The sequence below is a fragment of the Athene noctua genome, chromosome 31 (assembly GCF_965140245.1).
Source record: "Athene noctua chromosome 31, bAthNoc1.hap1.1, whole genome shotgun sequence".
Lineage (NCBI taxonomy): Eukaryota > Metazoa > Chordata > Aves > Strigiformes > Strigidae > Athene > Athene noctua.
In genome coordinates, this window is record NC_134067.1 from 191508 (window position 1) to 211454 (window position 19947).

Below are 19947 nucleotides of genomic sequence, written 5' to 3' on the forward strand. Positions count from 1 at the left end.
CCACCCCCCCCCCCAAATCTCATCACAACGGGGGGACCCCGGGCGCCCAGGCCCCGCCCCCCAGCACGGCCGGTTGCCATGGCAACGGCGGGAGCACACACCCACCCCCCCGTAGCGTGTCCTTAGCGTGTGCTTGGCGTGTCCTTAGCGTGTGCATGCCGCGCCCCAGCCCCTGACACACGCCAAGCCGCAGCAAGCACACACCAGACACACGCTAAGAACATGCTGAGAACACGCCAAAACCACGCCAAGAACACGACAAGCACACCCACGCCAAGGCCACACCGGGCACACGCCACACGCAACCCAAACACACCTCGAGGCCAGGCCGAGGGCACGCTAAGAACATGCCACACACACGTCAAGGGCCCGGTGCACACACACGCCAAGCCCACGCCACGCACACGCCAAACCCCCATCAAGGACACGCCGAGAACAAACACGCTGAGCGCAACCCACGCGCGCGCCACGCACACGCCGAGCGCAGCCCCAACCCAAGGACACGCCACGCGCACGCAAAGGACACGCCACGTGCACGCCAAGGACACGCCGAGCCCCCCGTGTTCCCCGGCAGCAGAGAGGCGCCGGCGGCGGTTGGAAACACCGTGATGGATTTTATTAAAATAGGAAAGTGTCGGCCGCGGCGAATTAAAAAATCCCCCCATGGGCCTAGAAAAGCCCCCGGGGCCCCCCCAGCCCCCCCCCGGGGCCTCCCCCCCCCAAACCCCTGCCCGGGGGGGGGGAGGGTCCGGGGCGGGGGAGGGGCGGCGGGGGGGCCGCAAGCAAGCGAGAGCGCGAGGGGGGGGGGGGGGGCGGGGCGTCACACGAGGCCCTGTGTTGCACCAGTCTGTCGCACGTCGCGGGTGGGGGACACACGGACCCTCCCTGCGTGTCGCACGAGGCCGCCATGTCGTGTCTCTCGCACGTGGGACTCCGGGGCGGGGGCTGGGGGGGGGGGTCGCGGGGGGTTGGGGGGGGGTGTTGTTGCAGCTGCGCGGCTGTTGCACGAGGCCCCGTGTTGCACGAGGCCGCCGTCACCCGGCCCCTCCTGTCTGCGTCTCTTGCACGTCCTCCTCGGGGGACGCTGGTGGAGGGGCGGGAGGCCACGCGTTGCACGAGGCCTGGCCTTGCACAAGGATCCGTGCCGCCCAGGGCCGCGCTTTGCACGGGGCGGGCGGGCGGGGGGGGGGGGGGGTAGGGGAGGATTGTATTGCGTAAGGTTGTGCGTCGCACAAGGCTGCCGTTGCACAAGGACTCCAGAGCACAAGGCCACGCGTCGCACAACAGCATGTGCGGCACAGCACCGCGCAGCGCAGCAGTCCTTCCTTGCACAAGATTGTGCATTGCACAACGCCATGCGTCGCATGAGTCCTTCATTGCACGGCCCCGTGCATCGCACGAGTCCCTCTCTGCAAAAGGCCGTGGGTCACCACACCATGCGTCGCACATGCCCCTCATGGCATGAGACCGTGCATCGCACGAGTCCTTCATCGCCCAAGTCCTTTTTCGCAAAAGGCCGCACGTCGCACGCCCCCGTGCATCGCACGAGTCCGTCACTGCACAACCCCGTGCGTCGCACAGGTCCTTGCTGCAGAACATGGTGCTGCGCAGGCCCCCCGCGCGTCACACGGGCTCCTCGCTGCACGAGGTTGTGCGTCGCATCTCCCCGTGCACGGCACGAGTCCCTCGCTGTGAGAGGCCGTGCATCACGCACCTCCGTGCATTGCACGAGTCCCTCGTCGCACAACACTGGTGCATCGCACCAGCACTTTGCCGCAAACCCTGTATCACAAAAATCCTTCATCGCAAACCACCGTGCAACACACGGCCTCGTGCATCACACGAGTCCTTCATTGCACAACACCGGTGCATCGCACCAGGACTTCACTGCAAACTGTGCATCCAAAAATCCTTCACTGCAAACCGCCGTGCAAGGCACAAGTCCTTGTGGTAGAGCACTGTGCCTCACACAGCCCCGTGCATCGCACGAGTTCCTCATCACACACCCCTGGTGCGTCGCACCAGGACTTTGTTGCAAAAATCGCACGAACCCCTCAGCGCGAGCCACCGCGCAGCGCGCGAGTCGTCACTGCGCACCCCCGCGCGTCGCCCGGCCCCGTGCGCCGCATCGGTCCCGCGTGACAAACCGCTGCGCATCACCCGTCCCCGTGCGTCGCGCGAGCCCTTGTTGCACGACCCCGCGCATCGCACGAGTCCTTCATTGCTTCGCACGCCCCCCAAGCCCGCGGCCGCGCAGCCCCACGCTCCGCCGGCCCCCGCGTGTCGCACGAGTCCTTGGCCACGCTCCCCCCGTGCGTCGCGCGAGTCCTCGGCCGCTCCCTGGGCGCGCGGCCCCGCGCCCCCCCCCCCCCCGCGCAGCCCCCGCCCTCCCCCTCCCCGCGCCCCCCGGCCCCTCCCGCGCCCCCCGGCCCCCGCGGGGGTCAGATCTGGGTCTCCTGCACGTTCTCCTTGGAGGGGCTCTTGAAGAGCAGCGGTTCGTGCACCGAGTTGAGCAGCGGGTTCTTGCCGCAGCCCAGCGCCGCCCCGCTGTTGCCGTAGTGGGCGGCGAAGGCCGCGTAGCGGTCGAGGTGGTCGCGCTCCAGCGCCGGGAGGGCCAGGCGGTTGTCCCCGCCGCCGCCGCGCCGCGCCCCCCGCCGCCCCCCCCACCGCCGCCGCCGCCGCCCGCCAGCTCGTCCTCCACGTTGACGATCTCGACGGCGCGCGCGGGGCCGCCGCGGTGCTTGTGGCGCTGGTGCTGCTTGCGGAGCTTGTAGAAGGCCACCAGCATGACGGCCGCCATGAAGGTGATGGCCACGAAGCAGCCGATGATGATCTTGGTGGTCTTCAAGACGTCGTCCAGATCCTGCAGACCCCCGCCCGCCCCGGCCGCCGCCGCCGTGATGGGGACGGTGAAGGGTTTCCCGGTCGCGCGCGTCGCCGGCGCCGCCGTGGACCCGCCGGCGGTTTCCCAGCCGGCGGTGGGCGCCGGGGGCGGTTTGCGGGGCCGGCTCCTCGCCGCCGGCGTCGGTGGTTTCCACCGTGACGGTGGTGAAGTAGGTGTAACCGGTGGCGGCGGCGGCAGCGGCGGCGGCCGCGGCGGCGTCGGCGGCCGAGACGTTGAGCGTGGCGGAGGCGGTGGTGTTGCCGGCGGCGTTGGTGACCATGCAGGTGTACTGCCCCGTGTCCTGCACGGTGACGTTGGTGAAGTTGAGCGTGCCGTCGTGCAGGACGGAGATCCGCACCCGGTACGACCCGTGGGTCATCAACGTCCCGTTGGGCGTCAACCAGTTGACCGAGGTCATGGCGGTGCCGGTGCGGCACTTGAGTTCGGCCGCCATCCCCTCGGTGACGTTGAGGTCGGCGGGGGGCTCCACGATGACGGGGGCGTAGCAGGTGAAGTGTCCCGGCTCCAGCTCGCCCAGGTAGCGGCCCGCGCAGCGCCGGCGGCGCGTGGCAGCGGGCGCAGCAGCTGGTGTTGCTGGGCACCGTCTCCCTCAGCCACCAGCTCAGCCAGAGCACGTCGCAGTCGCAGCGCCAGGGGTTGTGGTGCAGGTGGACCCGCTCCAGGCGGTGCAGGGGGGCGAAGAGGTCGTGGGGCAGCGAGGCCAGCTCGTTGTGGGCCAGGTTCAGCTCCTCCAGAGCCTTCAGGTCGTCGAAGGCGTTGCGCTCCACCGCCGCCACCCGGGCGTGCATCAGCCAGAGCTTCCTCAGGCTGCCCAGGCCCTGGAAGGAGCCGGGCCGGACGCGGCCCAGGCGGTTGCCCGAGAGCTCCAGTTCCTCCAGGCGGACCAAGGCCGTCAGGTTGGGGATCTCCTTCAGGTTGCACATCCCCAAGTTCAAGTACCGGAGGTTGACCAGCCCCTCGAAGGCGGCCTCCGAGATGTACTCGAGGCGCTTGAGCTCGCCCAGGTCGAGGCGGCGCAGCGAGGGGACGCGGTTGAAGGCGTACGAGGGGATGCTCTCGATGGGGTTGTTGCGCAGCCAGAGCTCGCGCAGCTTGGAGAGGTACTCGAAGGCCTGGGTGGGGACGGTGGTCAGGCGGTTGTCGAAGAGCTCCAGCGTGTTGAGGTTGGGGAGGCCGTTGAAGGCGCCCACCTCCACCTTCCGCACCAGGTTGCGGCTCAGCTGGAGGATCTCCAGGTGCCGCAGGTGCTTGAAGGTGTCGGTGCGGATCACCTGGGATGTGGTTCTCCTGCAGGTTCAGGTACCGGGTGTTGACCGAGATGCTGGCCGGCACCTCCAGCAGCTCCCGCCGGGTGCAGATCACCCGACTCGCCTGGTTGCTGCAGGAACACGCGGCCGGGCAGGAGGTGGGAGCCGCCGCCGGCGCCGCCGGGGCCAACAGCAGCAGCAGCAGCAGCAGCAGCGCCGGCGGCGGCAGCGGCAGCCGCATCCTACGGGGCGCCGGGGCCGCCATGGCCAAGGGGCATCGTCCGGCTTCAGGGCCCCGGGTGGTGCTGCAAGAGAGCGGAGAGGGGTTAGGGGGGGCGCGGGGGGGCGGTTCGGGGGGCGGGGGGGGTGGAGGGGGGATTTGGGGGGTTGGAGGGGGTTTCGGGGCGATTTGGGGGGGTCGGGGGGGTTGAAGGGAGTTGGGGGGGTTGGAGGGTGGTTTGGGGGGGTTGGGAAGGTTGGGGGGGGTTGTGGTCAGTTGGGGGGGGGTTGGAGGGGGGTTGGGGGTCTTGGGGGGGGGATTTGGGGGGGGTTTGGGGCACCCGCAGCGGGGGCGGGGAGCGAAGGCTCCGTGTGTGTGCGGGGTCGGGGCAGCTCGGGGCCGCCTGCGCCTCGCGCGAGCGGAAAAACGCCTCACGCGTGTGTGCGGTTAGTGCGAGGCAGCGTGCGAGGGCAGCCCAGTGCAAGCCGTGCCTTGCACAAGTGGAAGTGTGCACCAGCAGCGCAGCGCAGCGTGAAAGGGCAGCTCAGTGCGACCCGCACCGTGCACGAGTCGTGTGTGTGCATGGGCAGTGCAAAGCAGTTTGGTGCAACGTGCACAAGCAGAAAAATAAATGCACCATGGACGTGCAAGGGCAGGTTGGTGCAAGGAGCCCCGTGCAAGGCACGAGGCTTGTGCACGGGTGGCGCGATGCAGCGTCCTTGTGCCCCTCTTCTTCCCCCCACAATGTCTCTGCACGTGTGTGCATGCACAACACTGCACACACTGCATGTGCACGGCCCTGCAGAGCTCCTCGCACGTGCACAGGCGTGTGCAGCCTTGCACACGCTGCCGCACACACACACGTGTGTGTATGCACACACCACGACACATCCCTGAGCACGCTCATGTGCTCACACGCATACAGGCGTGAGCCCAGGTGCTTGCACGTACATCTCTGCACGCACACGTGTGTCCAAACACACACGCAAGTGCGTGCGCAGCTGCTGCACATGCCTCCTTGCACACACGTCCCTGCACACGCGTGTGCGTCCCGACACATGCACGAAGCCCACACACGTGCACAGCCCCACCCCAGCGCACGCGCGTGCAACTGCCTCCCGAGCACACGCACGTGGGGGCAGCTCGTCCTCGCACACACTCACGCGTGAGCACACGCGTGTGCAAGCCCCTCCCTGCCCCGATACACACGATTACTCATGTGTGACCTCCCCCCCCCCCCCCGTGGCACAAACCCCTCTGCACACTCGTCCACGGGCACGCGCAGGTGCAGCCCCGTCCCCGTGCACACCCCCCCTCCCCCCCCCGCCCGTGAACTCACACGCGCGTGCACCCGCACGCGCATCCACGCCGTCCCCCCGCCCCTCCCCCCGCCCCACGTGCACGCGCAGCCCCCTCCCCCTCCCGCCGCCGCAGGTTCACGCACACGCGTGTGCACCCCCCAGCCCCGCCCCCCCCGTGCACGCACACGCGTGTGCACCCCCCAGCCCCCCCCCCGCGGGTGCCCCCCGCGCCCGTCACGGCCTACCCCGCACCCCCGGCCTGCTCGGCCGCGCAGCCTTCCTCCCTCCTCCTCCTCCTCCTCCTCCTCCCCCCACGCTCCTTCCTGCCCCCCCCCCCGGACCCCCCTTTCCCCTTCCTGCCCCCCCCAGCCCGGCTGCAGCCCCCTCCCCCCCCCTCCCCCCCCCCCGCTCGCCTCCGCCCGCCGCCGCGACGCTGCCAGACGCTGCCTGCCCCCCCCGCCCCCCCTGCACCCCCTGCCCCCCCCGCCTGCCCCCCCTTTGCACCCTCCTCCATCTTTCTTCACCCCATTTTCTCGCCCCCCCTCTGCCCCCCAGCTCCCATCGCTCTCTCTCTCGCCCCCCCCAGTTTTTCACCCTTCTCACCCTCTCCTTGCCCCCCCATTTTACCCCTCCCTGCCCCCCTTGTTCACCCCCGCACCCCAACTCCCATCGATTTCTTTCCCGCGCCCCCATTTTTCCGCCCCCCCCGCACCCCAACTCCCCGCACCCTTCCCTGCACCCCCTTTCCCCCCCCCGCCGCGGCCTCATTATTCTTTCCAGGCACACGGCGGTGCAGCCCCCGCCGCCCCCCCCCCCCCCAGCGGCCCCCGCGCTGCCGCCGCCCGGCCCGCCCCCCCCCCCCCCCCCCCCCGCCTGGAGCCCCCCAAAAATGCTCGCCCCCCCCCGACACCGCACGGGCCCCCCAGTATTGCTCCCCCTCAAAAAAAAACCCCGGCATTGTGCCCCCCCCCCCGGCATTGCACAGGCCCCCCCCAAACTGCACGGGGCCCCCCAGCACTGCAGGGACCCCCCCAGCCCTGTCCAGGCCCCCCCCCACACTGCAGGGCCCCCCCAGCACTGCCCGCCCCCCCCAACACTGCACAGGCCCCTCAGCACTGTATGAGCCCCCCCAAACCGCACAGACCCCCCCGAAATTGTATGAGCCCCCCCTCAACACTGTACAGACACCCCCCATTGTATGAGCCCCCCCCACACTGAACACCCCCCCCTTGGCAGTGCCTGGAGCCCCCCAAAACCGCACAGACCCCCCAAACCGCACAGACCCCCCCTCAAACTCCACAGACACCCCCCCCCCCCCGATTCGTACGGGCCCCCCCAACACCGCACAGCCCCCCCCAGCACTGCAGCGACACCCCCCCCCCCCCCCTCCCGTGCGATGCCCGGGACTCGTGCAAGGGCGTGCAAAGTGTGTGTGGGGGGGGGGTTGCACCAGCAGCGTGCGAGGGGCACGAGGACGTGTGCCCCCCCCAGCCCCTGTGCGCGCACACACGTGCAAACCCCCCAACCCGGACCAGCTTGCCCCCCCCCACCCCGGCTGGGGGGTCCCTATAGCCCCCCTAGAGCCCGGGGAGCCCCAGGGGCTGGGGGGGGCCCTGCAGCCGGGGGGGGGCTGCAGCCCCTCCAGGCCGGGGGCATCCTCCAGCCGCGGTGGGCGACAGGGGTGGGGGGGCCTGTGGCCGGGGGAGGGGGGCAATAAGGCCCCTACAGCTCCTATGGGCCGGGGGGGCCCCTATAGCCCCGGGGGGGGCCCTGTTGGGGCCCGAGGGGTGCCTGTGGCCTTTAGGCACTGGGAAGGGGCTGGGGGGGGGTCGGGGGGGGCCCAAGAGTCCCTATAGGGCCGCGGGGGGGGGGCACAGCCCCTGTGGGGCCGCGCTGAAGCCTGTAGGGCCTGGGACCCCCAGGGAGCCCCTGGGGCCGGGGGAGATGCGGGGGGGGCGCGGGGGGGGGCTATAGGCCCCGAGCCAGGAGCCCCCTTTAGCCCCTGGGGGGGCAGCTGGTCCCCGTGGGGCTGGGAGGGGCCCCCGTGACACGGGGGGGTCAGAGCGCTCGGGGTTCCCCTACAGCCCCGATGTGGGGGGGTCTCTAGGTTCTGTGGGGCCGGGGGGGGCCCAGCAGGGCCGGGGGTGCCCCTATAGCCCCTGGGGGGGTTAGAGGAGGCCCAGGGGTGCCCCTGTCCAGCAGGGGGGGGGGAATTCGGGGGGGGGGGGGGGCTGGGAGAGGGGCCTATAGCACCTATGGGGTGAGAGAGGCTGGGGGGGTCCCTTATAGCCCCCGCGGGGTGGGGGGAACCCCGGCAGGGACCGGCAGCCCCTTTGCAGCCGGGGGGGGGTCCCAGCAGAGCTGGGGGGGGCGCTATGGCCGCTATAGGGGGGGGAAGCGTCTATAGACCCTGTATGTCCTGGGGGAGATGCCGGGGGGGGCCCTATAGGCCCTATGGGGGGAGGGAGGGGGGGGGACACCCTATAGAGGATGGGGGGAGGGTGGGCAGAGCCCCTGTGGAGCTTCGGGGGGGGGGGGGGGGGCTGCAGGACGGGAGGCGGCGTCAGTCCCTGTAGCCCCTGTGGGGCGGGGGGGGCACAGCCCCTATAGGGCGGAGGGGGCCCCTACAGCCTCTATAGGCCCGCGGGAGGTGCCGGGGGCTCCCCTAGATCCCCGGGGGGGCGGGGGGGGTCCTATAGGGCCGGGGGTCCCGGTAGTGCTGGGGGGGCACCTACAGCAGCTTTAGGGGGGGCTCAGGCCTCGCCGCATCCCCCCCCCCCCGTCTCCCCGGGCTCCCGTCGCCGCGGCAACCGTCACCGTGGCGATGCGCATCCCCCCCCCCCCGCGGGGACCCCCCCAGCCCCCCCCAAACCTGCCTCCCCCCCCCCCCCAACCCCGCGTGGGGGTCCCCGGGGGGGCCTCTGGTCTGTACTGGGGGGACTGGGCTGTACTGGGGGGATGTCGCGGGTGAATTGGGCTGTACTGGGGGGAACTGGTCTATATGGGGGGGGACGCGGGGGGGACTGGTCTGTAGTGGGGAGAATCAGGGAAGGGCTTGTCTGTACTGGGGGGACTGGCCTATGCTGGGTCGGGGATGCAGGGCTGTACTGGGAGGGGGGTGCAGGGGGAGACTGGCCTATGCTGGGGGGACACAGAGAGGGGACTGGTCTATACTGGGAGGCATGCAGAGGTGACGGCTCTATACTGGGGGATGCGGGGGGGCCGATCTATACTGGAAAGGATGCAGGGGGGGGACCGGACTATACTGGGAGGGATGCGGGGAGTGTTGGGGGGGAACTGGTCCATACTGGGAGGGATGCAGAGGGAAGGACGGCTCTATACTGGGGAGAGGGAACTGGTCCATACTGGGAGGGATGCAGAGGGAAGGACGGCTCTATACTGGGGAGGGGGAACTGGTCCATACTGGGAGGGACGCAGCGGAAGGGACGGGTCCATGCCGGGGTGGGATGCGGGGGGAGGGGGCGGGTCTATACTGGGGAGGGCCGGGGGGTTACTGGTCCGTACTGGGAGGGGGGGGGTCCCGCACTCACCGGGCCGGGCCGCAGCATCGCGCTCCGCGCCCGCCGCGCTCCAGCGGCCGCCGGGGCCCCGCTCGGCTCCGCTCGGGCCCGGTTCGGCTCCGCTCGGCTCCGGTTCGGCTCCGCTCGGCTTCGCTCGGGCTCGGTTCGGCTCCGCTCGGGCCCGGTTCGGCTCCGCTCGGCTTCGCTCGGGCCCAGTTCGGCTCCGCTCGGCTCCGCTCGGGCCCGTTCGGCTCCGCCCTCGGGTTCCGCTCGGCCCCGGTTCGGCTCCGCTCGGCTCCGGCCGCAGCAGCCCGGGAGCGGCGGCGCTGGATGTGGGGGGAGCGGGGGGGCGGGGTCGGGATGGAGCGGGGGGACACGGGGGGGACACGGGGGGACGCGGGGGGGACGGTGACGCGGCTCGAGCCGCGACCTCGCGCCACGACTCCCCCCCCCCGTGTCCCCCCCTCCCCGTGACCCCCCCCGCGTCCCCACCCCCTTGTGTCCCCTCGCTGCACCCCTCCCGTGTCCCCGTGTCCCCCCCTGTGACCCCCCCCCCGAAACCCCCGTGTGTGCCCCCCTCCCCGTGTGTCCCCCCACCGTGTCCCCCTCTGTGACCCCCCTCCCCATGTCCCCCCTCTCCCGTGTCCCCCCCCGGCGCAGGGAGGCGCAGGCGGCTCCTGGGGGGGTTTATTGGGGGGTTTTTTATGGCTTTTGGGGCCCCCCCGGCCCCACACACAGACATACACGTGGGGACACGGGGGGGGCCCGGGGGGACACACGGGGACTTTTGGGGGGGGGGACACACACCTGGGTCCACTCTGGGGGGGCCCCCACGTACATACACAATGGGGGGGGGGGGGGGGCTCCCGGGCACGCGGGTCCCTTTGGGGGCCCCCCCATAGACACACACAAGGGGGGAGCCCCCCCCAAACACGTGACACAAAGGGGGGGGTGGGGCCCCTCCAAGGGCCCCCCCACACACGAACACATCGGGGGGGGGGGAGCGATGCCCGGGGCGCCGGGTCCTTCGCGTGGCTGAGGGGGGGCCCCCCCCGACCCGGCGCCGGGGTTCACAGTGGGGGGGGGGCCGGGCCCCCCCTTGTCGTGCAGGTCGGGGGCCCGGGGAGGGCCCCGGGGGGGCCCGGGGGGCCCTATGGCTTCGGTGTTGGGGCCCCCCCGGCCTCTGGCCCCACCGCCTGTGGGAGAGAGGGGTCAGTGCCCCCCCAGTATGGCCCAGTGCTCCCCAGTGTGGCAAAGTGCCCCCCAGTATGATGAAATGTCACCCCAGTATGACCCAGTCCTCCCCCACTATGGTAAAGTGCTCTCCCAGTACGGTCCAGTGCCCCCCCAGTACGGCTCAGTGCTGCCCAGTGCCCTCCCAGTATGGCCTGGGTCCTCCCAGTATGGCTCAGTATCCTCCCAGTATGCTAAAGTGCCACCCCAGTATGCCCTGGGTCCCCCCATTCATCTCCCAGTGCCTCCCAGTCCCTCCCAGTGCCTCCCAGTGTTCTGAGTCCCTCGCAGTGCCCCCAATGCATCTCCCAGTGCCCCCCAGTGCCCCCCAGTGCCCCCAATGCATCTCCCAGTCCCTCCCAGTGCCTCCCAGTCCCCCCTAGTGCCCCCCAACACATCTCCCAGTCCCTCCCAGTGCCCCCCAGTGCCCCCAGCGCGGGGCTCACGGGGCTCAGTCGGGGCCGACGGGCTCCACCACGACGCCGGGTTTGTCCCGCGCCGAGCCCTTGGCCGCCAGTCCCAGCGCCTTCTCCTGCGCACGGGGACCTCGCCCGTGGGCGCCTCGCACGGGACCCTCGCACGAGGGCTCGCACGAGGCTCTTGCACGGGGCACACTTGCCCACGGACCCTTGCACGAGCACTCCCGCGGGGCGGGGGGGGGGGGGGCCTTGCACGGGGCAGGAGGGTGGCACGAGGACCCTTGCACAAGCGCGTGGGAGCCCCGTGGTGCCCTGTGGGTGCTCACGGGTGCCCCGCGGGTGCTCGTGGGTTCCCTGTGGGTGCTGTGGGTGCCCCACGAGTGATGTGGGTGCCCCGTGGGACCTGTGGGTGCTCACGGGTGGTTGTGGGTGTCCTGTAGGAGCCTGTGCGTGCCCCGCGGGTGCCCCACGAGTGGTGTGGGTGCCCCATGGGTGCTCGTGGGTTCCCTGTGGGTGCCCCGCGGGTGCTGCGGGTGCCCCACGAGTGCTGTGGGTGCCCTGGGGTTGCTGTGGGTCCTGGGGGTGCCCCGCGGGTGCCCGGCGCGCCCCCGGGTGCCGCGCTCACCTCCACCAGCGTGTGCCAGTGCTCGATGGGTTTCCGGGGGTTCGCCAGCATCTGCGCCCAGTGCTCCCGGCCCGGCCCCTCGGCGTCGCTGCCCACGCGGCACAGCCCGATCACCTCGTTGTGCCCGATGCTGCGGGAGCCGCCACGTGGGACCCCCGCACCCCCCACGGACCCCCCCCGGGACACCCATGGGCCCCCCCCCAGCACCCAGGGACCCGGATGTATGGGGACCCCAGATGCGCCCCCCCCCCCCCCAAACCTGGACCCACACACGGGGGGCGGTGGGCTCCTCCCCACCCCCACAGCGACGAAGCAGCCCCCAGCCCCACGGTGGGGGAACACGGGCGCATCCACGGCCCAGGGGAGACCCACGGCTGCCCCACGGTGACCCACAGCGCCCCATGGCACCCCACAGGAGCCCCACAGCACCCCACAGCACTCCAGAGCACCCCCAGCACCCCGTGGAGCCCCACAGCACCCCACAGCAGCCCACGGCACCCCACTGTGCCCCACAGCACCCCATGGAGCCCCATCGCACCCCACTGCACCCCACGGGAGCCCCACGGCACCCCAGGGCTCACCAGTCGTAGTCGACGACGGCGATGGTCAGGCTGACGTGGTGGACGCTCTCGTGCGGGACGTCGAACACCAGCGCCTCGTTGTAGCTGGGGTTCAGCGTGTTCTTCTTGATGGAGGTTTTGCGCTTCTTCAGGCGCCGCCCCTCGGCCATCAGCGAGGCCTTCACGTAGGGGTCTGTGGGGCAGCCCCATAGCGACCCACCGAGCCCCACGGCACCCCACAGCCAACCTACAGCACCCCACGGTGCCCCACGGCACCTCACGGCCACCCCAGAGCCCCACAGCGACCCACGGCTGACCCGTAGTGACCCACAGCCACCCCACGGCACCCCACAGTCCTCATGGTGACCCCGACAGCACCCCACGGCGCCCCACTGAGCCCCACAGCACCCCATGGCTGACCCACAGCGCCCCACAGCCACCCCACGGCGCCCCCCCGCACCCCACGGCGCCCCCCAGCTGCCCGCGCCCCCGCACCCGAGAAGCCGGTCAGGTCCATGGCGCGCAGGTTGGAGGCCCGGATGACCGTGACCGTGAGCCGCCCGGCCGTGGGCAGGTAACAGAGGGAGAAGTTCACCTCGCCCAGGTCGGCCTTTTCCTGCGGGTCAGGGGTCAGGGGCGGGTCAGGGGTCATGGGGGGTCACAGGGGGGAGTCGAGCCCCCACCCGGAGCCGAAACTGGGGCCAAAACTGCGACCGTGACCCCAACTGACCCCGACCGTGACCTTGACCTCGACCCCCACAGCCGGAGCTGCAGGTGCGCTGGTGGCTGCACTTGCCCCGCCCCCCCACCCCCTCCACCCCCCCCCCCGTGACCCCTCACCCCCCTGTCGTCCCCCCCCCAACCCCCCTCACCCCCTCGCCCCCCAGGGTGTCCCCCCCCGCCCCCTGTCCCCCCACTGCCCCCCCCAGGATGCCCCTGCATGCCCCCCCTCGCCCCCCAGGGTGTCCTCCCCCTGCCCCCTGTCCCCCCACTGCCCCTCCGGATGCCCCCCGTCCCCCCCACGCCCCCCCTCACCCCGCTGCCCTCCAGGATGTCCCTCCAGAGCGGGACGTCGCCGCCGCGCTCGGCCGCCTCCAGCAGGTTGTCCAGCACCACCTGCCCGATGAGCTCGTGGCGCGAGAAGCGGTCGAAGTCGTAGACGCTGAAGTGGAGGCGCCGGGCGGGGAGCTCCCCGAAGGGCACCCCGAAGCTGAACGTCTCCTCGAAGACGGGGTTCAGCGTCTTGCGGTGCACCTTGGTCTGGAATTTCTTCTTGCGGTCGGGCAGGAGGTAGATCTTGACGTAGGGGTCGGAGAAGCCGTTGGCGTCCTTGGGGGGCAGGTCCAGGGCGCGCAGCACCCGCACCACCAGCTGCTGGGAGCCGTAGGCGTAGCGCAGCGCCACGGCCAGGCGCCCGCAGGGGGGGGCGGCCCCCCCGCCGCTGCCCCCGCCGCCCCCCCGGGCCCCCCCGAACTCCCCTTCGCCGGGGCCGTAAAGTTCCGGCTGGATTTGCCCCAGGTTGACGGGACTCGGCTCCGGTTTGTCGTCCGGGGCGAGGGGGGCGCTGAGAAAAATAACGGGGGGGGGGGGGGACGGACAGGACACACACGCCCCCCCCCGGGAGGGGTCGTCACTTGTGTGTGTGCAGGGAGGGGACAAAGGGACCGGGGGGGGTGCCCACAGTGTCCCCATGGCCCCCCCATCCCCCTGTGACCCCTCCTTGTCCCCACATCACCCCCATGTCCCCCCCCCCCCTTGTCCCCATGTCACCCCCCTATGACCTCCCATGCCCCCCCCGTGTCCCCCCCTTGTCCCCACGGCACCCCCACACCCCCCCTTGTCCCCAGGTCACCCCCTATGACCTCCCATGCACCCCCCGTTCCCCCCCCCCTTGTCCCCAGGTCACCCCCTGTCCCCTCCGTGTCCCCCCCTTGCCCCATGACCCCCCCTTTTGTCCCCATTATGCCCCCCCCGGCCCCCCCCTGTGTCCCCCCCCATCCCTACCTGCTGGTCAGGCCAACCACGTGCTGCTGGGAGGGGGCGCTGGGCAGGGTCCCCCCCCCGGCCCCGTCCGCTCCCAGCTCCGGGGGTCCCTGGGGGGGGCCCTGGGGTGTCCCCTGAACTGGGGGGGGCCCGAGCGCCCGCCCCCCCCCTTCAGGACAGGGCCCCATATCCAGGTAACAGCGTTCGGGTGGGGGTTCGGGACCCGGCTCCCCCCGTTCGGGCAGGGGGTCCCCAAAAGCTCCTCCTCCGCTCTGGGGGGGTTCTTTGCGGGGGGGGGCGCCCGGCCCCCCCTTGTGACGCCAGGGCACCCAGCAGAGCTTCCAGGAGACGAAGAGGGACACCCCCAGCAGCACGATGCCGCAGAAGGTGACGATGACCGAGAGGAGGCTGACCGACACCTCTGGGGGGGCACAGGGGGGTGACACCACCGGGGGGACCCCGAAACCCCACGAGACCCCCCCCAAAAAAATCCCCACGAAGGGGAAGGGGATAAAAACCCACCCCAGGGGCACCCAGCAGGCGCCTGGGGTCTCTCCACTGTGGTCCTGGGGTCCAGCACCCTCGTGGGGGCCCCGAAACCCACCCGGCGGGTCCCCAAAACCCTCCTGGGGTCCCCAAACCCCACCCAGGGGCCCAGCACACTGCTGGGGGGCCCAAAACTCACCTGAAGGGGCCCCAAAACCCACCCAGGGGGTCCCCAGAAGCCACCCGGGGGGTCCCCAAAACCCTCCTGGGGTCTCCAAAACTCACCCAGGGGTCCCTAAAACCCTCCTGGGGTCCCCAAAACCCACCTGGGGGTCCCCAAAAGCCACCTGAGGGGCTCAGCACCCTCCTGGGGTCCCCAACCCCCCCCCAGCGGCCCAGCACCCTCGTGGGGTCCCCGTCCCCCGGGGGTCCCCCCCTGGGGGGTGTCCCCGTCACCAGAGGGTCCCACCCTGGGGGTCCCACCCCGGGGGGTTCCCCCGTCCCTCGGGGGTCCCATCTCGGGGGGGGGCGCTGACCGGCGTCGGCGGGGCGGGGGTGGCCGCGGTGGCGCAGGAGGTCGGTGAACTCGAGGCACTTGGCGTGGGGGGGTCGGGCGCGGGGGGCGAAGCAGAGCTCCTGCACCAGGCGCAGCGCGCTGCGGCACACGTCCTCCTCGTAGTCCCCCGACATGGCCGCCTGCGCACACGCACCCTCGCACGCCCGCCTCGCACAAACCCCGTCGTGCACGTGCGAGAGAGCCCGCGGGGGTGGGGGGCGTGGGGGCGGCCTCGTGAGCGGGCACAGTTGTGCTGACGGGCGTGCACGGGGGCGTGAGCGTGCGCGTGCTCACGAGCACGCACGGTTGTGCTCACGAGTGTGTGCAGGGCTGTGAGCGTGAACCCGTGAGAGGGCACTGGGTTGTGGTCACGAGTGTGTGCAGGGGTGTGGGTGCGAGTGTGAATGTGCGTGGGCTCATGATTGTGCACAGTTGTGCTCACAAGCACCCACAGGGGTGTGAGCGTGAACATGCACACGCTCATGAGAGGGCACAGGGTTGTGCTCACGAGTGTGTACAGGGCTGTGAGTGTGAGCGTGAACATGCGTGTGCTTGTGAGAGGGTGCTGGGTTGTAGTCACGAGTGTGCACAGGGGTGTGAAAGTAAGCGTGAACACGTGTGTGCTCACGAGTGTGCACAGTTGTGCTCACTGGGTACAGGTCTGCGAGTGTGAGTGTGAACATGTGTTTGCTCGTGAGAGGGCACTGGGTTGTAGTCACAAATGTGCACAGCGGTGTAAGAGTGAGCGTGAACACGCATGCGCTTGTGATTGCGCACAATTGTGCTCATGAGCGTGTGCAGGGCTGCAAGTGTGAACACGCCTGTGCTTGTAATAGCGCATGGGGTTCTGCTTGTGAGCGTGCAAGAGCTTGTGCCCCTGATTGTATGCAGTTGTGCTCATGAGTGTGTTCAGGGGTGTGAGTGTGAGAGCGAACGTGCTGTGCTTGTCACTGTGCACAGGGTTGTGGTCACGCGTGGGGGTGTGCTCGTGAGTGTGCACAGGGGCATGGGAGTGAGCATGAACACGTGTGCGCTCGTGACTGTGCACAATTGTGCTCATATGTGTGTGCAGGACTGTGAATGGGAATATCCGTGTGCTTGTGATAGCGCACAGAGTTGTGCTCGCGAGCATGCAAGAGCTTGTGCTCCCGATTGTGCACAATTGGGCTCACAAGTATGTGCAGGGCTGAGTGTGAATGTGAACATGCGTGTGATGGTGACTGCACGTGCTTGTGCTTGTGACTGCACAACTCTGCTCTCGCGTGTGCACGAGGCTGTGTGATTGTGAACACGCTTCTGCTCGTGACGGTGCATGAGGTTGCGCTCACGATTGTGCCAGGGGTTGTGCCCGTGAGCACGCACGGGGTGGCGACTGCGTGCGGGGGTGCGCTCACCAGCGTGTGCATGCACTTGTGCTCCCGTGTAACCCCCCCGCATGTGTGTCCCCATGCTCCCTCCCTCCACCCCCTCGTGCGACACGCGTGTGTCCCCTCCCCCGCCCCATCCTCGTGCAAACCCTCGTGCGACGGCGTCACCTGTTGGGCGGCTCCTGGGGGGTGGCCGGGGGGGGGCGGGGGGGGGTCAGCGGTGCCCGGGGGGGGGCGCGTGTGCAAGGCGGGGGCTGGGCCGGGCCATGCGGCACGAGGGCCGTGAGCTCACGAGCGGCGGGAAGGGGCGGGGGGGCCTCGTGCGACGGCGACCTGCGGGGAGAGACCATCGGGGGGTTGGAGCGTGCCCCCCCCCGCCCTCAGCCCCTCGTGCGACACACGAGAGGTCCCAGAGGAACGGGGCTGCCCCCAGGTGACCCCCCCGACCCACAACTGCCCCCCCGACCCACAACTGACCCCCACACATGCCTCCCCAGACCCACAACTGCCCCCCCCAGACCCACAACTGCCCCCCCAACTGCCCCCCCAGACCCACAACAGCCCCCCCCAGCCTTAAAACTGCCCCCCCTCCCCATAACTGCCCCCCCCTTGACAATTGCCCCCAGACCCCCCCATTTCTGCCCCCCCATGTCTGTCTCATGGAGGAACCCCCCAAACCTGCCCCCCCCATTCTGCGCCCCTGCAAAGGCCCCCGTGCCCCCCCCAACCTGCCTCCCCTAGTCCTGCCCCCCAAACAGCCCCCCCTTAAAACCAGCCCCCCGAAACCAGCCCCCCCAATCTGCCCCCAGCCCTGTGCCCCCAAACCTGCCCCCCCCAACCTGCCCCCCCAAGCCGCCCCCCCCACTTGCCCCCCCAAGCCCTGTACCCCCAAACCTGCCCCCCCACAACCTGCCCCCCCGCCCCGGCCGCCGGGGTTCCCCGGCCGGGCCCGCGCTCACCCGCCGTACCGAGCCGAGCGGGGCCGAACCGGCCCGAACGGACCCGAACCGGGGCGGATGGAGCCGAACGGAGCCGAACCGGGTCGAGCCACCCCGAGCGCTGCCGAGCGGAGCCGAACCGGCCCGAAAGGAGCCGAGCGGAGTCGAACGGGGCCGAACCGGGTCGAACCTCCCCGAGCGGAGCCGAACTGGCCCGAATGGGGCCGAATGGAGCCGAAAGAAGGCGAATCGGCCCGAACGGAGACGAATGGAGCCGAATGACGCCGAACGGAGCCGAACCGGCCCGAGCGGAGCCGAGTGAAGCCGAACCGGCCCGAACGGAGCCGAGCTGAGCCGAACCGGGTCGAACCTCCCCGAGCGGAGCCGAACCGGCCCGAATGGAGCCGAGAGGACACGAATGGAGACGAACCGGCCCGAATGAAGCCGAACGGAGACGAATGGAGACGAACGGAGCCGAACGGAGCCGAACCGGCAAGAATGGAGCCGAACGGAGCGGAACCGGGTCGAATAGAGCTGAATGAAGCTGAACGGAGCCGAATCGGCCCGAAAGGAGCCGAGCGGAGCCGAACGGGCCCGAATGGAACCGAACCGGCCCGAGCGGAGCCGAACCGGGTCGAACCGCCCCGATCGCAGCCGAGCGCCGCCCGCCCGGGGCCGAGCGGTTCCGATCCCGGGCGCGGCCGCCAGGGGGAGCGCGGGGACACGCGGACACCCGCCCCCCCCACCGCGGGGGTCCCGGGGGCGGCGGGGGGGCAGGACCGGGGGGGGGCAGGAAGGGGGGGGGGAAGGAAGGGGGGGCAGGGCCGGGGGGGCCGTGGGGGAGGAACCGCCGGTGGGGACCGTGGAGACACCCCGGGGGGTCCCGGGGGGGCGTGTCCCCTAGAGAGGAGGGGGCGTGGCTTTCCAGAGGAGGGGCGTGGCCGTGGAAGGGGCGTGGCTCGTCGTCCCGGGGAAGGGCGGGGCTTAGGGGGGCACCGGTGTCGCACGTGGGCCCCTCCCCCCCCCCTTGCACGCGCGCGAGCACCCTGCGGGCCCCTCCCCCCTGCCCCCCCCCCAGGGCCCTTTGCACGGCCCCTCCCCCCCCGTTGCACACTCAGCCTTGCACGCGCGGGGGGGGAGGGGCTCGTTCTCCGATCCTTTATATTTGCAAATAAAATCCGGTAAATTAATGAATTCCGTTAATTACAGCCGATCCTCTATACACCGGGGGGAGGGGCACAGCGGGGGGAGGGGCAGCGTCGGCAGTGCGGGGGGAGGGGCGGATAGCGGGGGGAGGGGCGGGGGGCACCGGTCTCCCTTGGGGGGGGGAGGGGCGCACTGGGTCCTTTCGCTATTTGGGGGGGGGAGGGGGGGAGGGGCCCGGACGCCTGGGTCCAGCGGGGGGGTGGGGGAGGGGCGCAGTGAACGGGGGGAGGGGCGATTAAAACCCCGGGGGGGAGGGGTAATTAATCCCGGGGGGGTAATTAGAGCCCAATTGCCCCTCCCCCGACTGCCGTGTCCCCCCTCCCCCCCCGCGGTCACAGTGTATCTGGGGGGCTCCCCTCCCCCACCTCGGGGGGTCCCAGGCTGGGGGGGCCCCTCCCCCCGCCCCTCCCCCCCCAGGGGACTCCGGCGTCCGGGGCGGGGGGAGGGGCACTGGAAGACATTCGTGTGATTGGTCGTTGCCTCGGGGGGGCGGGGCGGGGGGCGGGGCGAGGCGCGACGACACGAGCCCTTAGAGACGGCCGAGGCCGGGGGGCGGGGCGGGGGGCGGGGCCACGCGTGGGGGGCGGGGCGCGGGGGGCGGGGCAGGTGTGCATGCGTTGGGTGTGCAGGAGAGGGGCGGGGGCGGGGCGAGGGGGCACGCGTGGGGGGGGCGGGGATGTGCGTGTGCAAGGGCACGAGCGTGTGAGGGGGCGTGAGCCAGGGACACGCGTGTGCGTGAGGGCGCACGTGGGCGTGCGAGGGCGGGGGGGTGTGTGCAAGGGGCGTGTGTGCACGGGCACACGTGTGCATGTGCGTGTGCAAGGGAAGGGCATGTGTGCGGGGACGTGCGAGTGTGCGAAGGCACGTGGGTGTGTGCTCACGGGGATGTGGGTGTGCGTGCAAAGGCACGTGGGTGTGTGTGCGAGGGATGTGTGTGCACAGGGAGACGCGTGTGTGCGTGCAAGGGCTCGTGTGCAAGGGGGTGTCTGTGTGTGCATGGGGACACACGTGTGTAAGAGCATGTGTGAGTGCGTGTGGGGAAGGGCACGTGTGCAAGCGTGTGCGCATGGGGCAGCTGTGCGTGCACAGGGACACATGTGCATGTGTGTGTGAGGGGGCGTGTGTGCACACAGGGACGTGCACAGGAAGGGGCACACGTGTGTGTGTGTACACGGGAAAGCACGGGTGTGCACAGCTCGTGTCGCACGTGTGCCTGCATGGGAACACACATGTGTGTGCGCACAAGCATGAGGCCGTGCAAGCAGCACATGCACCAGCAGCACTCACGTGTGAAACGTGCACACACGCTGTTCATGCACACACGTCCACACACACACACGCGTGAGCCACACGCCTGCACCCTCGATGCACACACACAAT

The 19947-nt window shown here is 70.8% G+C and overlaps 2 protein-coding genes across 3 annotated transcripts; both read right to left on the reverse strand.

Annotated features, from left to right (window-relative positions):
• Positions 1–2345: 2345 nt before the first annotated feature.
• Positions 2346–9511, reverse strand: LRRC4B (leucine rich repeat containing 4B). The gene is given in 7 exon segments (XM_074929996.1): positions 2346–2640; positions 2642–2686; positions 2688–3008; positions 3010–3431; positions 3433–4179; positions 4181–4457; positions 9225–9511. Coding segments are annotated over 6 exon segments (1971 nt in total). The 5' UTR covers positions 4418–4457; positions 9225–9511; the 3' UTR covers positions 2346–2441.
• A 580-nt stretch (positions 9512–10091) lies between these two features.
• SYT3 (synaptotagmin 3) lies at positions 10092–17584 on the reverse strand. 2 transcript variants are annotated; one of them, XM_074930011.1, is made up of 10 exons: positions 17392–17584; positions 16592–16756; positions 15037–15196; positions 14036–14435; positions 13067–13595; positions 12527–12647; positions 12053–12224; positions 11472–11601; positions 10874–10959; positions 10092–10390 (listed from the first exon to the last, which is right to left on the reverse strand). In XM_074930011.1, exons 3-9 carry the CDS (start codon positions 15188–15190, stop codon positions 10879–10881), a joined length of 1587 nt encoding a protein of 528 aa, XP_074786112.1. In that variant the 5' UTR covers positions 15191–15196; positions 16592–16756; positions 17392–17584; the 3' UTR covers positions 10092–10390; positions 10874–10878. The 2 variants fall into 2 exon arrangements, with proteins under 2 accessions (XP_074786112.1, XP_074786113.1); XM_074930012.1 differs by having other exon boundaries at positions 17383–17584.
• Between the last annotated feature and the right edge of the window lie 2363 nt (positions 17585–19947).

Excerpts from the sequence above, each read along its gene's own strand:
- SYT3 (XM_074930011.1), bottom strand. The coding sequence starts at position 15,190 with ATGTCGGGGGACTACGAGGAGGACGTGTGCCGCAGCGCGCTGCGCCTG. Across the intron at positions 13,596-14,035 it reads GTGGTTGGCCTGACCAGCAG|CGCCCCCCTCGCCCCGGACG; the intron begins GTAGGGATGGGG and ends TATTTTTCTCAG. Across the intron at positions 10,960-11,471 it reads ACTGGCACACGCTGGTGGAG|GAGAAGGCGCTGGGACTGGC; the intron begins GTGAGCGCGGCA and ends CCCCGTGCGCAG.